Source organism: Pseudophryne corroboree, chromosome 11 (assembly GCF_028390025.1).
Source record: "Pseudophryne corroboree isolate aPseCor3 chromosome 11, aPseCor3.hap2, whole genome shotgun sequence".
In the NCBI taxonomy this organism is placed as follows: Eukaryota; Metazoa; Chordata; class Amphibia; order Anura; family Myobatrachidae; genus Pseudophryne; species Pseudophryne corroboree.
Window position 1 is genome coordinate 66,768,168 of NC_086454.1, and position 21,293 is coordinate 66,789,460.

At 47.5% G+C, this 21,293-nt stretch overlaps 1 protein-coding gene across 2 annotated transcripts in view; it reads right to left on the reverse strand.

Annotated features, from left to right (window-relative positions):
- The window catches only part of DDB1 (damage specific DNA binding protein 1), a 61,367-nt gene that overhangs the window by 32,508 nt on the left and 7,566 nt on the right, over window positions 1-21,293 (reverse strand). For both annotated transcript variants that reach the window (XM_063944379.1, XM_063944380.1), the window contains exons 2-5: window positions 18,474-18,622; window positions 18,091-18,207; window positions 17,632-17,968; window positions 15,125-15,222 (exon numbers count right to left, since the gene is read on the reverse strand). In XM_063944379.1, the coding sequence (XP_063800449.1) occupies window positions 15,125-15,222; window positions 17,632-17,968; window positions 18,091-18,207; window positions 18,474-18,622 (701 nt within the window). The remainder of the gene's footprint in view (window positions 1-15,124; window positions 15,223-17,631; window positions 17,969-18,090; window positions 18,208-18,473; window positions 18,623-21,293) is intronic.

The following is a 21,293-nucleotide window of genomic DNA, read 5'->3' on the forward strand; positions in this document are numbered from 1 at the left end:
TATATGGCAACACTTCCATGTGCCTTTTAGAATCTGCAACTCCTGTCCACTGGCGAGTCCATAAGCCTCTCCTAGCAGAAATGGACAATGCACTAACTTTAGATGCCAGTCGGCAGATTTCCCTCTGTGCATCTCTCATATATAAGACTGAGTCTTTTATATGGTCTATGGTTAACAGGATCGTGTCTCTGTCTAATGTGTCAATATTTTCTGACAGTTTATCTGACCACGCAGCGGCAGCACTGCACATCCAAGCTGACGCAATAGCTGGCCTAAGTATAATGCCTGAGTGTGTATATACAGACTTCAGGATCGCCTCCTGCTTTCTATCAGCAGGTTCCTTGAGGGCGGCCGTATCCAGAGACGGTAGTGCCACCTTTTTAGACAAACGTGTGAGCGCTTTATCCACCCTAGGTGGTGTTTCCCAACGTGACCTATCCTCTGGCGGGAAAGGGAACGCCATTAGTACCTTCTTAGGAATTACCAATTTTTTATCAGGGAAAACCCACGCTTCTTCACACACTTCATTTAATTCATCTGATGGGGGAAAAACTACGGGTAGTTTTTTCTCCCCAAACATAATACCCTTTTTAGTGGTACCTGTATTTATATCAGAAATGTGTAACACCTCTTTCATTGCCTCAATCATGCAGTGAATGGCCTTAGTGGGCATCAGGTTAGACTCATCGTCGTCGACACTGGTGTCAGTATCAGTGTCGACATCTGGGTCTGTGGTCTGAGGTAGCGGGCGTTTTAGAGCCCCTGATGACCTGTGCGACGCCTGGACAGGCACGAGCTGAGAAGTCGGCTGTCCCACATTTGGCATGTCGTCAAATTTCTTATGTAAGGAGTCTATACGTGCACTCATTTCTTTCCATAAGCTCAACCACTCAGGTGTCTGCCCCGCAGGGGGTGACATCCCTTCTAAAGGCATCTGCTCCGTCTCCACATCATTATCCTCATCAAACATGTCGACACAGCCGTACCGACACACCGCACACACACAAGGAATGCTCCAACAGAGGACAGGACCCACAAAAGCCCTTTGGGGGGACAGAGTGAGAGTATGCCAGCACACACCAGAGCGCTATATAATGCAGGGACTAACTGAGTTATGTCCCCTATAGCTGCTTTTTCTATATAATTTATACAGCGCCTAAATTTAGTGCCCCCCTCTCTTTTTTTACCCTTTTCTGTAGTGTAGACTGCAGGGGAGAGCCAGGGAGCTTCCTTCCAGCGGATCTGTGAAGGAGAAATGGCGCCAGTGTGCTGCAGGAGACAGCTCCGCCCCTTTTCAGCGGACTATTCTCCCGCTTTTTTCTGGATTCTGGCAGGGGTATTTTCCACATATATAGCCTCTGGGGCTATATATTGTGGTATTTTTGCCAGCCAAGGTGTTATAATTGCTTCTCAGGGCGCCCCCCCCCCCCAGCGCCCTGCACCCTCCGTGACCGGAGTGTGAAGTGTGTGTGAGGAGCAATGGCGCACAGCTGCAGTGCTGTGCGCTACCTTGGTCTTCTGCCGCCGATTTTCCGGACCTCTTCTTGCTTCTGGCTCTGTAAGGGGGACGGCGGCGCGGCTCCGGGACCGAACACCAAGGACTGGGCCTGCGGTCGATCCCTCTGGAGCTAATGGTGTCCAGTAGCCTAAGAAGCCCAATCCGGCTGCAAGCAGGCGAGTTCGCTTCTTCTCCCCTTAGTCCCTCGCTGCAGTGAGCCTGTTGCCAGCAGGTCTCACTGAAAATAAAAAACCTAAATCTATACTTTCTTTCTAAGGGCTCAGGAGAGCCCCTAGTGTGCATCCAACCTCGGCCGGGCACAAAATCTAACTGAGGCTTGGAGGAGGGTCATAGTGGGAGGAGCCAGTGCACACCAGGTAGTCATAAATCTTTCTGGAGTGCCCAGCCTCCTTCGGAGCCCGCTATTCCCCATGGTCCTTACGGAGTTCCCAGCATCCACTAGGACGTCAGAGAAAATAAGAATTTACTTACCGATAATTCTATTTCTCGTAGTCCGTAGTGGATGCTGGGACTTCCGTAAGGACCATGGGGAATAGCGGCTCCGCAGGAGACTGGGCACAAAAGTAAAAGCTTTAGACTAGCTGGTGTGCACTGGCTCCTCCCCCTATGACCCTCCTCCAAGCCTCAGTTAGGATACTGTGCCCGGACGAGCGTACATAATAAGGAAGGATTTTGAATCCCGGGTAAGACTCATACCAGCCACACCAATCACACCGTACAACCTGTGATCTGAACCCAGTTAACAGTATGATAAACGTAGGAGCCTCTGAAAAGATGGCTCACAACAATAAACAACCCGATTTTTTTGTAACAATAACTATATACAAGTATTGCAGACAATCCGCACTTGGGATGGGCGCCCAGCATCCACTACGGACTACGAGAAATAGAATTATCGGTAAGTAAATTCTTATTTTCTCTGACGTCCTAGTGGATGCTGGGACTTCCGTAAGGACCATGGGGATTATACCAAAGCTCCCAAACGGGCGGGAGAGTGCGGATGACTCTGCAGCACCGAATGAGAGAACTCCAGGTCCTCCTCAGCCAGGGTATCGAATTTGTAAAATTTAGCAAACGTGTTTGCCCCTGACCAAGTAGCTGCTCAGCAAAGTTGTAAAGCCGAGACCCCTCGGGCAGCCGCCCAAGATGAGCCCACTTTCCTTGTGGAATGGGCTTTTACAGATTTTGGCTGTGGCAGGCCTGCCACAGAATGTGCAAGCTGAATTGTACTACAAATCCAACGAGCAATCGTCTGCTTAGAAGCAGGAGCACCCAGCTTGTTGGGTGCATACAGGATAAACAGCGAGTCAGATTTTCATATATATAAAACATATATTTTCAGGGCCCTGACTACGTCCAGCAACTTGGAGTCCTCCAAGTCCCTAGTCGCCGCAGGTACCACAATAGGCTGGTTCATGTGAAACGCTGAAACCACCTTAGGGAGAAATTGAGGGCGAGTCCTCAGTTCTGCCCTGTCTGAATGAAAAATTAAGTAAGGGCTTTTATATGATAAAGCCGCCAATTCAGAGACACGCCTGGCTGAAGCCAGGGCTAACAGCATGACCACTTTCCATGTGAGATATTTCAATTCCACAGTGGTGAGTGGTTCAAACCAATGTGATTTTAGGAGACTCAACACTACATTGAGATCCTAAGGTGCCACTGGAGGCACAAAAGGAGGCTGTATATGCAGTACCCCTTTGACAAACGTCTGAACTTCAGGCACTGAAGCCAGTTCTTTTTGGAAGAAGATTGACAGGGCCGAAATTTGAACCTTAATGGACCCTAATTTTAGGCCCATAGATAGTCCTGTTTGCAGGAAATGCAGGAAACGACCCAGTTGAAATTCCTCTGTAGGGGCCTTCTTGGCCTCGCACCAAGCAACATATTTCCGCCAAATGCGGTGATAATGTTTTGCGGTTACATCCTTTCTGGCCTTGACCAGGGTAGGGATGACTTCATCTGGAATGCCTTTTTCCTTCAGGATCCGGCGTTCAACCTCCATGCCGTCAAACGCAGCTGCCTGAGGGTCCCTTGACCTGGCGCAATATCTGTCCAGTTTTTTGTTGAGACGGGACGCCATCATGTCCACCTTTGGTTTTTCCCAACGGTTTACAATCACTTGGAAGACTTCTGGGTGAAGTCCCCACTCCCCCGGGTGGAGGTCGTGTCTGCTGAGGAAGTCTGCTTCCCAGTTGTCCACTCCCGGAATGAACACTGCTGACAGTGCTACCACATGATTTTCCGCCCAGCGGAGAATCCTTGCAGCTTCTGCCATTGCCCTCCTGCTTCTTGTGCCGCCCTGTCTGTTGACGTGGGCGACTGCCGTGATGTTGTCCGATTGGATCAATACCGACTGACCCTGAAGCAGAGGCCTTGCTTGACTTAGGGCATTGTAAATGGCCCTTAGTTCCAGGATATTTATGTGAAGAGACGTTTCCATGCTTGACCACAAGCCCTGGAAATTTCTACCCTGTGTGACTGCTCCCCAGCCTCTCAGACTGGCATCCGTGGTCACCAGCATCCAATCCTGAATGCCGAATCTGCGGCCCTCTAGAAGATGAGCACTCTGTAACCACCACAGGAGAGACACCCTTGTCCTTGGAGATAGGGTTATCCGCTGATGCATCTGAAGATGCGATCCGGACCATTTGTCCAGCAGATCCCACTGAAAAGTTCTTGCATGGAATCTTCCGAATGGAATTGCTTCGTAAGAAGCCACCATTTTTCCCAGGACTCTCGTGAATTGATGCACTGACACTTGGCCTGGTTTTAGGAGGTTCCTGACTAGCTCGGATAACTCCCTGGCCTTCTCCTCCGGGAGAAACACCTTTTTCTGGACTGTGTCCAGAATCATCCCCAGGAACAGTAGACGTGTTGTTGGAATCAGCTGTGATTTTGGGATATTTAGAATCCACCCGTGCTGACGTAGCACTACCTGAGACAGTGCTACTCCGAACTCTAACTGTTCCCTGGATCTTGCCCTTATCAGGAGATCGTCCAAGTAAGGGATAATTAAGACGCCTTCTCTTCGAAGAAGAATCATCATTTCGGCCATTACCTTGGTAAAGACCCGGGGTGCCGTGGACAATCCAAACGGCAGCGTCTGAAACTGATAATGACAGTTTTGAACCACAAACCTGAGGTACCCCTGGTGAGAAGGGAAGATTGGGACATGGAGATAAGCATCTTTGATGTCCAGAGATACCATATAGTCCCCTTCTTCCAGGTTCGCTATCACTGCTCTGAGTGATTCCATCTTGAATTTGAACCTTTTTATGTAAGTGTTCAAGGATTTCAGATTTAAAATTGGTCTCACCGAGCCGTCCGGCTTCGGTACCACAAACAGCGTGGAATAATACCCCTTTCCCTGTTGTAGGAGGGGTACCTTGATTATCACCTGCTGGGAATACAGCTTGTGAATAGCTTCCAATACTGCCTCCCTGTCGGAGGGAGACGTTGGAAGAGCAGACTTCAGGAATCGGCGAGGGGGAGACGTCTCGAATTCCAATTTGTACCCCTGTGATACTACCTGCAGGATCCAGGGGTCCACTTGCGAGTGAGCCCACTGCGCGTTGAAATTTTTGAGACGGGCCTCCACCGTGCCTGAGTCCGCTTGTAAAGCCCCAGCGTCATGCTGAAGACTTGGCAGAAGCGGGGGAGGGCTTCTGCTCCTGGGAAGAGGCTGCCTGGTGCAGTCTTTTTCCTCTTCCTCTGCCCCGGGGCAGAAATGAGTGGCCTTTTGCTCGCTTGTTCTTATAGGAACGAAAGGACTGAGTTTGAAAAGACGGTGTCTTTTTCTGCTGAGAGGTGACCTGGGGTAAAAAGGTGGACTTTCCAGCCGTTGCCGTGGCCACCAGGTCTGATAGACCGACCCCAAATAACTCCTCCCCTTTATACGGCAATACTTCCATATGTCGTTTGGAATCTGCATCACCTGACCACTGTCGCGTCCATAACGCCCTTCTGGCAGAAATGGACATCGCACTCACTCTTGATGCCAGGGTGCAAATATCCCTCTGTGCATCACGCATATATAGTAATGCATCCTTTAAATGCTCTATAGTTAATAAAATACTGTCCCTATCCAGGGTATCAATATTTTCAGTCAGGGAATCCGACCAAGCCACTCCAGCGCTGCACATCCAGGCTGAGGCGATTGCTGGTCGCAGTATAACACCAGTATGTGTGTATATACCTTTTAGGATATTTTCCAGCCTTCTATCATCTGGTTCCTTGAGGGCGGCCGTATCAGGAGACGGTAACGCCACTTGTTTTGATAAGCGTGTGAGCGCCTTATCTACCCTAGGGGGTGTTTCCCAACGTGCCCTAACCTCTGGCGGGAAAGGGTATAGTGCCAATAATTTGTTAGAAATCAGCAGTTTTTTATCGGGGGAAACCCACGCTTTATCACACACCTCATTTAATTCCTCTGATTCAGGAAAAACTACTGGTAGTTTTTTCACACCCCACATAATACCCTTTTTTGTGGTACTTGTAGTGTCAGAAATGTTCAATGCCTCCTTCATTGCCGTGATCATGTAACGTGTGGCCCTACTGGACATTACGTTTGTCTCCTCACCGTCGACACTGGATTCAGTATCCGTGTCTGGGTCTGTGTCGACCATCTGAGGTAACGGGCGTTTTAGCGCCCCTGACGGTGTCTGAGACGCCTGAACAGGCACTAACTGATTTGCCGGCTGTCTCATGTCGTCAACAGTTTTTTGCAAAGTGCTGACATTGTCACGTAATTCTTTAAATACGACCATCCAGTCAGGTGTCGACTCCCTAGGGGGTGACATCACTAACACAGGCAATTGCTCTGCTTCCACATCATTTTCCTCCTCATACATGTCGACACAATCGTACCGACACCCAGCACACACACAGGGAATGCTCTGATAGAGGACAGGACCCCACTAGCCCTTTGGGGAGACAGAGGGAGAGTTTGCCAGCACACACCAGAGCGCTATATATATGCAGGGATAACCTTATATAAGTGTTACTCCCTGTTATAGCTGCTGTATTATATATTAGCTGCCAATAGCGCCCCCCCTCTCTTGTTTTACCCTGATTCTTGTAGCAGGACTGCAGGGGAGAGTCAGGGAGCCGTCCTTCCAGCTGAGCTGTGAGGGAAAATGGCGCTTGTGTGCTGAGGAGATAGGCTCCGCCCCCTTCTCGGCTGCCTTTTCTCCCGCTTTTTTCAGGAAAACTGGCAGGGGTTAAATGCATCCATATAGCCTAGGAGCTATATGTGATGCATTTCTTTAGCCATATAAGGTTTTTATAGTGTTTTATTGCGTCTCAGGGCGCTCCCCCCCAGCGCCCTGCACCCTCAGTGACCGGAGTGTGAAGTGTGCTGAGAGCAATGGCGCACAGCTGCAGTGCTGTGCGCTACCTTATTTGAAGACAGGAACGTCTTCTGCCGCCGCTTTCTCCGGACCTCTTCGCTCTTCTGGCTCTGTAAGGGGGCCGGCGGCGCGGCTCCGGGACCCATCCAGGCTGAACCTGTGATCGTCCCTCTGGAGCTAATGTCCAGTAGCCAAGAAGCCCAATCCACTCTGCACGCAGGTGAGTTCGCTTCTTCTCCCCTTAGTCCCACGATGCAGTGAGCCTGTTGCCAGCAGTATTCACTGAAAATAAAAAACCTATTTAAACTTTTACTTCTAAGCAGCTCAGGAGAGCCACCTAGCATGCACCCTTCTCGTTCGGGCACAAAAATCTAACTGAGGCTTGGAGGAGGGTCATAGGGGGAGGAGCCAGTGCACACCAGCTAGTCTAAAGCTTTTACTTTTGTGCCCAGTCTCCTGCGGAGCCGCTATTCCCCATGGTCCTTACGGAAGTCCCAGCATCCACTAGGACGTCAGAGAAAATAAGAATTTACTTACCGATAATTCTATTTCTCATAGTCCGTAGTGGATGCTGGGACTCCGTCAGGACCATGGGGAATAGCGGGCTCCGCAGGAGACAGGGCACATCTAAAAAAGCTTTTAGGTCACATGGTGCGTACTGGCTCCTCCCCCTATGACCCTCCTCCAAGCCTCAGTTAGGTACTGTGCCCGGACGAGCGTGCACAATAAGGAAGGATCTTGAATCCCGGGTAAGACTCATACCAGCCACACCAATCACACCGTACAACTTGTGATCTGAACCCAGTTAACAGTATGATAGCACAAACGAAGTAGCCTCTGAACAGATGGCTCACAACAACAGTAATAACCCGATTTTTGTAACAATAACTATGTACAAGCATTGCAGACAATCCGCACTTGGGATGGGCGCCCAGCATCCACTACGGACTATGAGAAATAGAATTATCGGTAAGTAAATTCTTATTTTCTCTAACGTCCTAGTGGATGCTGGGACTCCGTCAGGACCATGGGGATTATACCAAAGCTCCCAAACGGGCGGGAGAGTGCGGATGACTCTGCAGCACCGAATGAGAGAACTCCAGGTCCTCTTTAGCCAGAGTATCAAATTTGTAAAATTTTACAAACGTGTTCTCCCCTGACCACGTAGCTGCTCGGCAAAGTTGTAATGCCGAGACTCCTCGGGCAGCCGCCCAGGATGAGCCCACTTTCCTTGTGGAATGGGCCTTTACAGATTTAGGCTGTGGCAGGCCTGCCACAGATTTAGGCTGTGGCAGGCCTGCCACAGAATGTGCAAGTTGGATTGTACTACATATCCAACGTGCAATCGTCTGTTTAGACGCAGGAGCACCCAACTTGTTGGGTGCATACAATGTAAACAACGAGTCAGATTTTCTGACTCCAGCTGTCCTTGAAATATATATTTTTAATGCTCTGACAACGTCCAGTAACTTGGAGTCCTCCAAGTCGCTAGTAGCCGCAGGCACCACAATAGGCTGGTTCAAGTGAAATGCCGAAACCACCTTAGGGAGAAATTGAGGACGTGTCCTCAATTCGGCCCTGTCCGAATGGAATATCAGATATGGGCTTTTGTATGACAAAGCTGCCAACTCCGAAACTCTCCTGGCTGAAGCCAGGGCCAACAGCATGGTTACCTTCCATGTAAGGTATTTTAAATCTACCGATTTTAAAGGCTCAAACCAATGAGATTTGAGAAAATTTAGAACCACGTTCAAATCCCACGGTGCCACTGGAGGCACTATTGGGGGTTGTATATGTAGTACACCTTTGACAAAAGTTTGTACTTCAGGCACTGACGCCAATTCCTTCTGGAAGAAAATTGATAAGGCCGAAATTTGAACTTTAATGGACCCCAATTTGAGGCCCATAGACAATCCTGCTTGCAGGAAATGTAAGAATCGACCCAATTGAAATTCTTCCGTTGGAGCCTTCTTGGCCTCACACCACGCAACATATTTTCTCCAAATGCGGTGATAATATTGTGCGGTCACTTCTTTCCTGGCTTTAATTAAAGTTGGAATAACTTCCTCAGGAATGCCCTTCTCTTTTAGAATCCGGCGTTCAACCGCCATGCCGTCAAACGCAGCCGCGGTAAGTCTTGGAACATACAAGGTCCCTGCTGAAGCAGATCCCTTCTTAGAGGTAGAGGCCACGGATCCTCCGTGAGCATCTCTTGAAGTTCCGGATACCAAGTTCTTCTTGGCCAGTCCGGAGCTACCAGTATTGTTCTTACTCCTCTTTTCCGTATAATTCTCAGTACCTTTGGTATGAGAGGCAGAGGAGGGAACACATACACTGACTGGTACACCCACGGTGTTACCAGAGCGTCCACAGCTATTGCCTGAGGGTCTCTTGACCTGGCGCAATACCTGTCCAATTTTTTGTTGAGGCGAGACGCCACCATGTCCACCTTTGGTTTTTCCCAACGGTTCACAATCATGTGGAAAACTTCTGGATGAAGTCCCCACTCTCCCGGGTGAAGGTCGTGTCTGCTGAGGAAATCTGCTTCCCAGTTGTCCACTCCCGGGATGAACACTGCTGACAGTGCTACGACATGATTCTCCGCCCAGCGCAGAATCCTTGCAGCTTCTGCCATTGCACTCCTGCTTCTCGTGCCGCCTTGTCGGTTTACGTGGGCGACTGCCGTGATGTTGTCGGACTGGATCAACACCGGCTGACCCTGAAGCAGCGATTTTGCCAGGCTTAGAGCATTGTAGATCGCTCTTAGCTCCAGTATATTTATGTGAAGAGACGTCTCCAGGTTTGACCACACGCCCTGGAAGTTTCTTCCCTTTGTGACTGCTCCCCAACCTCGTAGGCTGGCATCCGTAGTCACCAGGACCCAGTCCTGTATGCCGAATCTGCGGCCCACTAACAGATGGGCAGTCTGCAACCACCACAGGAGAGACAACCTTGTTCTCGGTGACAGTGTTATCCGCTGATGCATGTGCAGATGCGATCCGGACCATTTGTCCAGCAGATCCCACTGAAATGTTCGTGCATGGAATCTGCCGAATGGAATCGCTTCGTACGAAGCCACCATCTTTCCCAGGACTCTTGTGCATTGATGTACTGACACAGTTCCTGGTTTTAGGAGGTTCTTGACAAGTTCGGATAACTCCCTTGCTTTCTCTTCCGGGAGAAATACCTTTTTCTGAACCGTGTCCAGAATCATGCCCAGGAACAGCAGATGTGTTGTCGGGGTCAATTGAGATCTTGGAAGATTTAGAATCCACCCGTGTTGCTGAAGCACTACTTGTGTTAGCGCTACACCGACTTCCAGCTGTTCTCTGGACTTTGCCCTTATCAGGAGATCGTCCAAGTAAGGGATAATTAATACGCCTTTTCTTCGTAGAAGAACCATCATTTCGGTCATTACCTTGGTAAAGACCCGAGGGGCCGTGGACAACCCAAACGGCAGCGTTTGAAACTGATAATGACAGTCTTGTATCACGAACCTGAGATACCCTTGGTGTGAGGGGTAAATCGGGACATGTAGATAAGCATCTTTTATGTCCAAGGACACCATGAAGTCTCCTTCTTCCAGATTCGCTATCACTGCTCTGAGTGACTCCATCTTGAACTTGAATTTCTTTATGTACAGGTTCAAGGATTTCAGATTTAGAATAGGCCTTACCGAACCGTCCGGTTTCGGTACCACAAATAGTGTGGAATAATACCCCTTTCCCTGTTGTAGGAGGGGTACCTTGACTATCACCTGCTGAGAATACAGCTTGTGAATGGCTTCCAAAACCGTCGTCCTTTCTGAGGGAGACGTTGGTAAAGCAGACTTTAGGAACCGGCGAGGGGGAGACCTTTCGAACTCCAGCATGTAACCCTGAGATACTATCTGCAGGACCCACGGGTCCACTTGTGAGTGAACCCATTGATTGCTGAAAATCTTGAGTCGACCCCCCACCGTTCCTGAGTCCGCTTGTAAAGCCCCAGCGTCATGCTGATGGCTTTGTAGAAGCCGGGGCGGGCTTCTGTTCCTGGGCAGGGGCTGCTTGCTGCCCTTTCTTACCCTTTCCTCTGCCTCGCGGCAGATAAGACTGTCCTTTTGGTCGCTTTTTATAGGAGCGAAAGGACTGCGGCTGAAAAGACGGTGTCTTTTTCTGTTGGGAGGGGGTCTGAGGTAAAAAAGTGGATTTGCCGGCAGTTGCCGTGGCCACCAGGTCCGAAAGACCGACCCCAAACAATTCCTCTCCTTTATATGGCAATACTTCCATATGCCTCTTGGAATCCGCATCACCTGACCACTGTCGCGTCCATAAACTTCTTCTGGCAGATATGGACATCGCGCTTACTCTTGATGCTAGAGTACAAACATCCCTCTGAGCATCTCGCATATAAAGGAAAGCATCCTTTAATTGCTCTAGAGTCAATAAAATACTGTCCCTATCCAGGGTATCAATATTTTCAGTCAGAGAATCCAACCACACTACCCCAGCACTGCACATCCAGGCTGAGGCTATTGCCGGTCGCAGTATAACACCAGTATGTGTGTATATACTCTTCAGTGTAGTTTCCAGCCTCCTATCTGCTGGATCCTTGAGGGCGGCCGTATCAGGAGACGGCAACGCCACTTGCTTTGATAAACGTGTGAGCGCCTTATCCACCCTAGGGGGTGTTTCCCAGCGCGCCCTAACCTCTGGTGGGAAAGGGTATAATGCCAATAACTTCTTGGAAATTAGCAGTTTTCTATCGGGGTTAACCCACGCTTCATCACACACGTCATTCAATTCCTCTGATTCTGGAAAAAATACAGGTAGTTTTTTCACCCCCCACATAATACCCCTTTTTGAGGTACCAGCAGTATCAGAGATCTGCAAAGCCTCCTTCATTGCCGTGATCATATAACGTGTGGCCCTATTGGAAAATACGTTTGTTTCTTCACCGTCGACACTAGATTCATCTGTGTCGGTACCCGTGTCGACTGACTGAGGTAAAGGACGTTTTACAGCCCCTGACGGTGTCTGAGACGCCTGAACCGGTACTAACTGGTTTGCCGGGCGTCTTATTTCGTCAACTGACTTTTGTAATGTGCTGACATTATCACGTAATTCCATAACTAAAGCCATCCATTCCGGTGTCGACTCCCTAGGGGGTGACATTACCATCATCGGCAATTGCTCTGCCTCCACACCAACATCGTCCTCATACATGTCGACACACACGTACCGACACACAGCAGCCACACAGGGAATGCTCTAATCGAAGACAGGACCCCCTAGCCCTTTGGGGAGACAGAGGGAGAGTTTGCCAGCACACACCAAAAGCGCTATAAATGTATATAAACAACCCTAGAAGGTGTTGTTTACTATATATGCGCTCTTAATATATAAATATCGCCAATTTATGCCCCCCTTCTCTTTGTTACCCTGTTTCTGTAGTGCAGTGCAGGGGAGAGACCTGGGAGCCTTCCTCACCAGCGGAGCTGAGCAGGAAAATGGCGCTGAGTGCTGAGGAGAATAAGCTCCGCCCCTTTTTCGGCGGGCTTTTCCCCGGTTTTTAAGAAACTGGCCTGGGTTAAAATACATACATATAGCCTTAATGGCTATATGTGATGTATTTATTTTGCCACTAAAGGTAATTATATTGCTGCCCAGGGCGCCCCCAGCAGCGCCCTGCACCCTCCGTGACTGAGTCAGTGAGCCGTGTGACAACAATGGCGCACAGCTGCCGTGCTGTGCGCTACCTTCAAGAAGACTGAGGAGTCTTCTGCCGCCTGCTTTCCGGACCTCCGTTCTGCCGTCTCTTCAGCGTCTGTAAGGGGGATCGGCGGCGCGGCTCCGGGACGAACCCCAGGCTGACCTGTGTTCCGACTCCCTCTGGAGCTAAGTGTCCAGTAGCCTAAGACTCCAATCCATCCTGCACGCAGGTGAGTTGGAAATCTCTCCCCTAAGTCCCTCGATGCAGTGATCCTGTTGCCAGCAGGAATCACTGAGATTGAAACCTAAAAAAAAACTTTTCTAAACAGCTCTTTAGGAGAGCCACCTAGATTGCACCCTCTCGGACGGGCACAAAAACCTAACTGAGGCTTGGAGGAGGGTCATAGGGGGAGGAGCCAGTACGCACCATGTGACCTAAAAGCTTTTTTAGATGTGCCCTGTCTCCTGCGGAGCCCGCTATTCCCCATGGTCCTGACGGAGTCCCAGCATCCACTAGGACGTTAGAGAAATGCCAGATACATATATGCTCCACAGTGCCAAATACATATATGCCCAAACAGTGCCAGGAACATGTATGCCCCCCAGTGCCAGATACATATAAGCCCCCAATGTCAGATACATATGTCCCACAGTGCCAGATACATATATGCCCCACAGTGCCAGATACATATATGCCCCACAGTGCCAAATACATAAATGCCCCACAGTGCCAAATACATATATGCCCCACAGTGCCAGATACACATTTCCCCACAGTGCCAGGTATGCCCCAGTGCCAGATACACGTCTCCGCAGTATCAGCTATGCCCCCAATGCCAGATACACATGTCCCCGCAGTGCCAGCTATGCCCCCAATGCCAGATACACATGTCCCCGCAGTGCCAGCTATGCCCCCAATGCCAGATACACATGTCCCCGCAGTGCCAGCTATGCCCCCAATGCCAGATACACATGTCCCCGCAGTGCCAGCTATGCCCCCAGTGCCAGATACACATGTCCCCGCAGTGCCAGCTATGCCCCCAGTGCCAGATACACATGTCCCCAGTGCTAGTTATGGCCCCAATGCCAGATACACATGTCCCCGCAGTGCCAGCTATGCCCCCAGTGCCAGATACACATGTCCCCACAGTGCCCGCCCCCCTCTCCTGTATGTGAGGGCGGGAAGGAGAGCGCAGCGTGCGCCTCTCCTGCCCCTCAGTCTCCAGCGTTTATCTTTAATTAAGCGCCGATCCGCGAGCCAATCAAAGCTTGCGGTCCGGCAGCAAATCAGGAGCCTTAGCTGCCGGTCCGCGAGCTTTGACTGGCTCATAGGCCTGTGCCGAATTGAAGATAAACCCCGCCACTGAAGAGAAGTGTGCGTGCTGGGCTATGTCGGGCAGCGGTAGCCGGGAGCCAACCGAGCAGCATGCGGAGGATGAAAGGTCAACAGTCATTAGGTCGACCACTATTGGTCGACAGTGACTAGGTAGACACAGTTCTTAGGTTGACATGTACTAGGTCGACATGGAAAAAGGTCGACGTGAGTTTTTGTACTTTTTTTTTGGTGTTGTTTTCATTGTAAAGTGAAGGGGAACCCCAATTAGTGCACAGTGTCCCCTCGTGCCTTGCTCCGCTACCGCGGCACAGGTTACTAATCCCAATCGTAGTCCACGTGGATCGTAAAGTATGAAAAAGTAACAAAACAAAAAAATTTGTGAAAAACGCATGTCGACCTTCTTCCATGTTGACCTAGTACATGTCGACCTAATGACCATGTTGACCTAGTGACCAATAGTGGTCGACCTAAGTGTTGTCGACCTAATGACCGTATCCCGGCTGGAAATGCTTAAGGTTCTGGCTACTTGACTAGAATATGCTTTTTGGCTTTTGTGCTATTAAAATGTATCCAGAATCACTAATGCAGTGTTAAAGGACTGAATTATTATGTAGATATGCCACAGCAGCATATTCTATTATCTACACAACCAAAAAATTACAATACAAGCACAACGAGAACAGATATAGGAAAGTGCAATAATAATGGTGTATTCTGCAGGAAAGGTTTCAATGGTACCACTGGCGCGGAGTACTCAATATACGCTTTAACATTTTATATTCAGTGCATTATGTGGCTTGAACAAATATATTCCATATTCATATTGTGTTTTAAATTTTGAAAATAGAACCAAAAACTCCAGTGTAAAACAGCGAATTACTGAATTTTTTGGGCTGCCTTCCCATCTTCCATGTGCAGAAGAGTCAACATTCCTGATCCAAAGTACTCTGTCAGGAATAACTGTCCCCGCACAACGGATAAGAAGTGCTGCTGCAGTTACACACTGCACCCAGGTGACCGTGAAGCAGCTTTTTGGTGTCAGTGATTATTCTCCTACAACCGGAAGCATAACCTTGGTACGCAGTGTATGGTGGGTGAGAAGGATTGGTAACAGCCAGTCTAAACGCCTACAAAATAGGTAAAACCACTCCCCTAATGCTCTGGATGGGAAATTGAGACATCCTTTAACTGTACCATATATAGTTCAACTAATATATTGACCACTCACCTTAATGATCGGAGGTGCTATTGCCAAGTATTTTTCGCCATTGTGGTAGGTTATGGATTCTTGACCTATTATAATGGCTCCTCCAAAAGGCTCTGGAACTGAGACACAGACACACTGCAAGTCACTTCATGTGCTACAAGACTTTGCAATTGTAAACGGACACAATGAAAACAAGTAATAAACACTGCAAAACATTTCCTCGGTTTTTTTTAGGTTATTTTCAAAACTGGGTGAAACTCTGAAAACCAGGAAATGGTTTTTATTCTTACGCTCTATGGGGGAGATTCAAATGTTTGAAAAGTCAGTTGGGAGTCTTTTTCCCGTCTATTGGATAGGAAAAAACAAACGGACACCCAACCGACTTTTCAAACATTTGAATTTCCACCTTTATTTTATTTTTTTAACCCCATAATAAATATAGACAAACGAGAGTGAAAATACAAAGCAGGGATATAGTTTTGTTTAAAGATCAATGCAGCATATACTGTATTACATGGGATACTTTTACTTTAGTATCCTATTTTAGCGTGGATGCTTGAACAAGTCTGCCTCAGGACCTCTGGTTGGAAGCACGGTCAAGCAAACACCTTGTTTCTATATGCTAGCCATGTGTTTCATTAACACAAGTATACAAGCCCATTTCTCCTCTGGTGATTAAGTGTTACGGAATGAAAGACAAGATGCTCGTAAGTTCATGATGAGACATTTATCCTGAGCACATAGGATGCTGAATCGGGTAACAATCATTCTCTTTACCCCACCCTCTGCATAGTAAATAATGGGTCTGGATACTAAATACCGGCAGTCAGAAGACTGACAGCAGAATCCCGACTGGGCTACAGAGGGACAGTATAGTAGCTTGGGCATTTTAAATCTCATTGCAAAGCTCAAGCTCCTCCCCCTGTTTATTCCTGAAGAATGTACACCAACTATTCCATACTGATCGATACTGCTGGAGCAGTTAGCTGAACAAATCAAACGTATACTATGAAGTCAAACGGAAACTACTAAATACCAACAAAGGTGGAAGATACTAAAAGACTACTGTTCGAGCACTCATCGACTGACCTCCAGTGTAAAAAACAGCTTAAACGCCATGACAGTGAGGAAGGATTTCTAGGGGCAAATTCAATTGTGGTGGGCGCCACCTGCTGGCCGTCTATAGTAATGGGAAACTATCGGAGCTATTCAATTTTGCCAATAGATGCCCATTAGCCGCAGCCATCACATTTTTCTGCTCGCAGCGTCATAAGGAGAGAGAAAACAGTAGGTTAAAAAGGCCAAAATTTGGGCACCCAAAGCACCCAAACCCGGACTCTGGACTCCACTCGCGCACTTTAGACAGGAGCTGTCAGACGTCTTAACTGGTAATGGGCGTCTGATCGGAGCAGCAGTTGAATAGCTCTGATAGACCCCCATTGCTTAAGACGCCCAGCAGGGGCTGCAGAGAACAACTGAATCAGCTGGAGCCAATTACCTGACTAAGATCAATACAAAGTAACCACAACAAAGGGTGGAAAGATTCTGCACAGCGCACACCACCAGTATTTGATCAGAGAGAAATATAACCAGATGCACAGCCAAGATCATGAGGTGTCGTTGTGTATGAAGGCAGCTGTAGATCTTACAGACACGTCTACTTACAGAACTCACACCTCCATCAGTGCAGAAGACTAGACTACAATTTTAAACTGGATGTAGTTGAGATGCCGGTATTCGGGATCTCGGATGTCAGAATACTGGCGCCAGAATCCCAAAAGCTTTCAGAATGCAGAGGGAGGGAGGGTAAGGATTAGGCTGCAAGGAGGGAGGGTTAGATGACTGCTGCAGTCAGGATGCTGGTGTCTTTTTTCTGACCGCCGGTATACCATACCCAACGCTTTTAAACACCTCAAACTGTTCCACTACTGAGGATTGATGAAACGGGTTGGGTATGTGTGACTCGCTGCGGTTCTATTCCCACTCTATGGGTGTTGAGGACAGCCACGAGTCGGAATAGCCCCTGTTGGTCAGCATACTGACCGTCGGGATAGTGAGTGTCCAGGATGTAGGTGTCGGTATTGTGTCCGACGGTCTCCTGACCGCCGGTGACATCACTACATCCCGATTAAACAATCAAAATAATTGCACTTTTGTCTCCTAAAAATAAGAAAATACAACCCAAATATGCTTACCCCTGTTTTCTGTAGTCTAGTAATACTTGTCTCATTTGCGTGCAGTGTTTTTTTAAAGCACTGCGTTCTATAGCAAAGAAGATTGCTATATTAATAACATTATTACACAGTAGTTCTTTGTTGTATCCAAGGGCAATGTCAATAGACTCCTAGCTGGAAGGTTTGGTCAATAAAGTGAGGACTTACCTGAAAAGATAAAGCCAAGTATTTACTAAAGGCTGCAGAAGGGCATGTACAAACCAATAAAGTAAAATGGTTGGAAAGCTCCTTCAAAGAGTAAAGGTACAAAGCTTTACTGTAGCTGGAAATGCTATATATCTTTTGTGTACATACCTGCAATCACCATTGAAGCCTCGGCCTCCACGTTTTCCTGCTTCCAGGGACCTTTGCTGAACTCCTTTTCCCTGAGGGACACCTCATAGGTTTTCACATGCCGGCCTTGAGGATCTTGGTATACAAAGCAAATAGTAGGAGCTTGACAACTATAGAGGAACTTGACATCAATGACGTGAAGCTCCTCCAATCGGATGTTGAAAGCCTTTAACTCTTTATTGTCTCTCTCCAATGGGATGACTTTAAACAAACCGTCGTACAGACGTAGCCCAATCATGCGACAATCTGGGTCTATGATACCAATGATCCCGGTTTCTGAAGGACGGCCAATGCGATCCTGACAAACACAGTAGGAGACACTTATTGAAGCATAAGAAATGGGAATACATAACAGAAGCATCAGAATCCGTATATACATAAGGAGATAGAGGAGTGTGTGATTTGGCTGCTGAGCAGTACCTGTACGTTGCCATGTGCGCGAGTGATTATATCGATACTGTCCCCAGTTTGTTTATACTCCAGGATACAGGCATTGTATTTGGCGGTCAGCACGAACAGCAGGTCTTTACTCTCGCCCTAGACATAAGAACACAAGGCAAACATATGATGACACAACTCCCCCATATAATGCAGTAAAACTTATCACATCCTACTTCTTATCAGAGGAATGTACATCACACTTATCTGAGATCATACATATTACAGAGATCACATACACAACAAATGCTCTCAACTTGAAAACGAACAAAAATCCCTATAATTTCTAACGTATATTATTATTATTTTCATTGTCATGAATGCACCTTAATAACGGATCCTGAAAACAGAATCAACAGCATTACCTTGGGTCTAAAAAGTTCCATGACTGCAATCTTGCCATACATCCCGACCTCTTTTACAGGACGCAGTCCCTCTGGTGTCACCACATAGATCTCCAGCCGCGTGTTCTTGGCTATCAGAAGATTCAAGTCATCCTCAGATGTGAAGTGTCCTGTAAGAGTTTGTGAACGGAATGAAGAGAAAATATGTAAGGCCGATATGCTGAGCCGCTGGGAGACAGGTGACCTTCACTCAATTTATGCAAGTGCAGCGGAGAATGCCGAACTTTCGGTGAGCTGAATTACAGTATATCAGAACATCAATCTGTGTACACAAATTAGCATGACCATGATAAAGAGTACTATAGCCACATGATTATCTATCGTACTGTGAACTTCTTATATAAACGTACATTTAAATACGCTTGGAGCCAAATAACACAGGTGGCCCGGATAGTGCTAAAGAGAAACAAAAGAGGAAAGAGCACCCTGCCCGTGAAATCTTCATATGGAGCAGAGGCATGACGAGTTCAAAGGAGAACTGGGAAGAAGCGAGAGTCAAGGATGGATGGTAGGCTTTAATGAAAAGGTGTTTTTATTGCACATCTAAAGCAGATAGAATAGCTGGTCATGGAAGCGAGTTCCAGAGGAGGTTGACAATGCGGAAGTCTTGGGGCTGGGCATGAGAGGAGGTAACAAGGGTGGAGGTGAGATGTCGATCGGATGTGGCGGAAGGGACTGTGGACAGAGGTTGAATAAATGAGAGAGAGGAAAGATGAGAACAGGGGAGGCCAGAGAGGTGGTGGTAACAATAGTTGAGGCGGGAGATAATGAGTGGGTGATGATGATATACAAGTCATGGGTAACAGACAGCAGTGCCTTCACCTACGACACACCGCTTCTTCCTGCTTTATTTCCAATCAGTGTCCCACACATAACAGATGGAGACAACACAGTACATCTGCAGCAAACCTGAGCTCAGAGAAGGAAGGACATGAGGGAGTGTACCTCACTGGCTCCCCCTGCCACCATAGGAAAGAGCTGCATGATACCTGATTACTTCATTAAAGCAAAGTAATGCATTTTTAGGCAGTGCCTGTCATGGACTAGTCTAATGAGCAGTTGTTGACCACTTTTGGTTCCACACACACGTTCTTTAAGTCTTGTTGTCTACATATAATATGCAAGTACATTGTTAAACATGCTATAATCATGGTTAAAAAAAAAACATACTTTTATATCTTCTTCACAGTCCTGGCTTATTACCTTTATGATGTGGATGTTCCAGACCTGTAAGACTCACTATAGTGGATTTACAGTATGTATTGCAGTGCACCACTGGTACCCAAATACTTACACTAGATCTGTTTGTTCCTATATGGATATCAGATCCAGCATCAGCACAGCAACAATGAGAATCTGATGGTCCCATTACTGTATGTGATAAGTACCTTAAGATGTTTTAATAGAATATATACTGCTAAATTATATTATGTCAAATATTTCATAGCCATTTCGGTCTATACTTGCTTTTGCCAGTGTTTATATCAACATTCTACAGTAGTACTGGATTAATGACAAAGAATTTGTTATACTCAGCCTTCTTTATAATAGTATATATACGTACATGCGCTAAAGGACAGTGATCACTGTGATTGGAAGGTAACCAACCTACTTTGCATTTAAATGGTGATTAATATGTTTTGTGTTGTATCTTTGTAATAAATGGACATATGCAAGTTAGCAGAAGTAATAAAATGATGCTATGATAAAATACAGATCCAGTATGGTAAACAGATGGAAATCGGGATTCATACAAAATTGCAAATATAAAAATTTGTTTACAAGTTGTTTTTTAATGGTTTGCAGGATACGTTGCATCTGAACAGTGGATGTGCAATACACATGCATGCTAGATGAAACAAAATTGGGATTTTTGTTTACTTACCGTAAAATCTCTTTCTCTGAGTCCATCTGGGGGACGCCGCGCCGTTACTTGTGGGGTTAGAGGTGTGTGGTAGTGGAGTTTGGCACAGAACTATCAAAAGCTGACTCCTCCCCCCTCTAACCCCTCCCATCTCCTTCCTGCTCAGCCATATTCAGTTAACGTTTAGCCAAGCCAAAGGAGATAGACCAGAATAAAAAATTAACCAATTAAACCAGACAAACTATGGGAGGGATCGCAGCGTCCCCCAGATGGACTCAGAGAAAGAGATTTTACGGTAAGTAAACAAAAATCCCAATTTCTCTGTCCTCCATCTGGGGGACGCTGCGCCGTTACTTGTGGGACTTCCCAAAGCAAGCTAATGAGAGGAGGGAGACGTTGACGGCATAGCCGTCTGTAAAATACGACGCCCAACAGAGGCAGTCTCCAAACCAAAAGTATGAAACCGGTAAAACTTTGTGAACGTATGGACTGACGACCAGGTCGCCGCCCTGCATAGTTGCTCAACAGATGCACCACCGCGAACAGCCCAAGACGCTCCAACTGCTCTAGTCGAATGAGCCCTAATTGAGTCAGGAACCGAAACGTTTGAGGACACGTAAGCCTGTCTGATGGCCGAAGTTACCCAACGGGCCACAGTGTTCTTAGAGGCAGGCCAACCTCGTTTGGGAACATCAATCAATACCAACAAGGAATCCGTACGAAGGAAAGACTCCGTGCGAGACAAATAAATACGTAAGGCCCGAACAACATCCAAGAGGGCCAAATGTGAATTTTCCCCCTGAGAAGATGACGGATTAAAAGCTGGAAGAACAATGTCCTGATTTAAATGGAATGCTGAAACAACCTTTGGAAGAAATGAAGGCTTTGTCCGCAGAACCACCCGATTTTCATGAAAC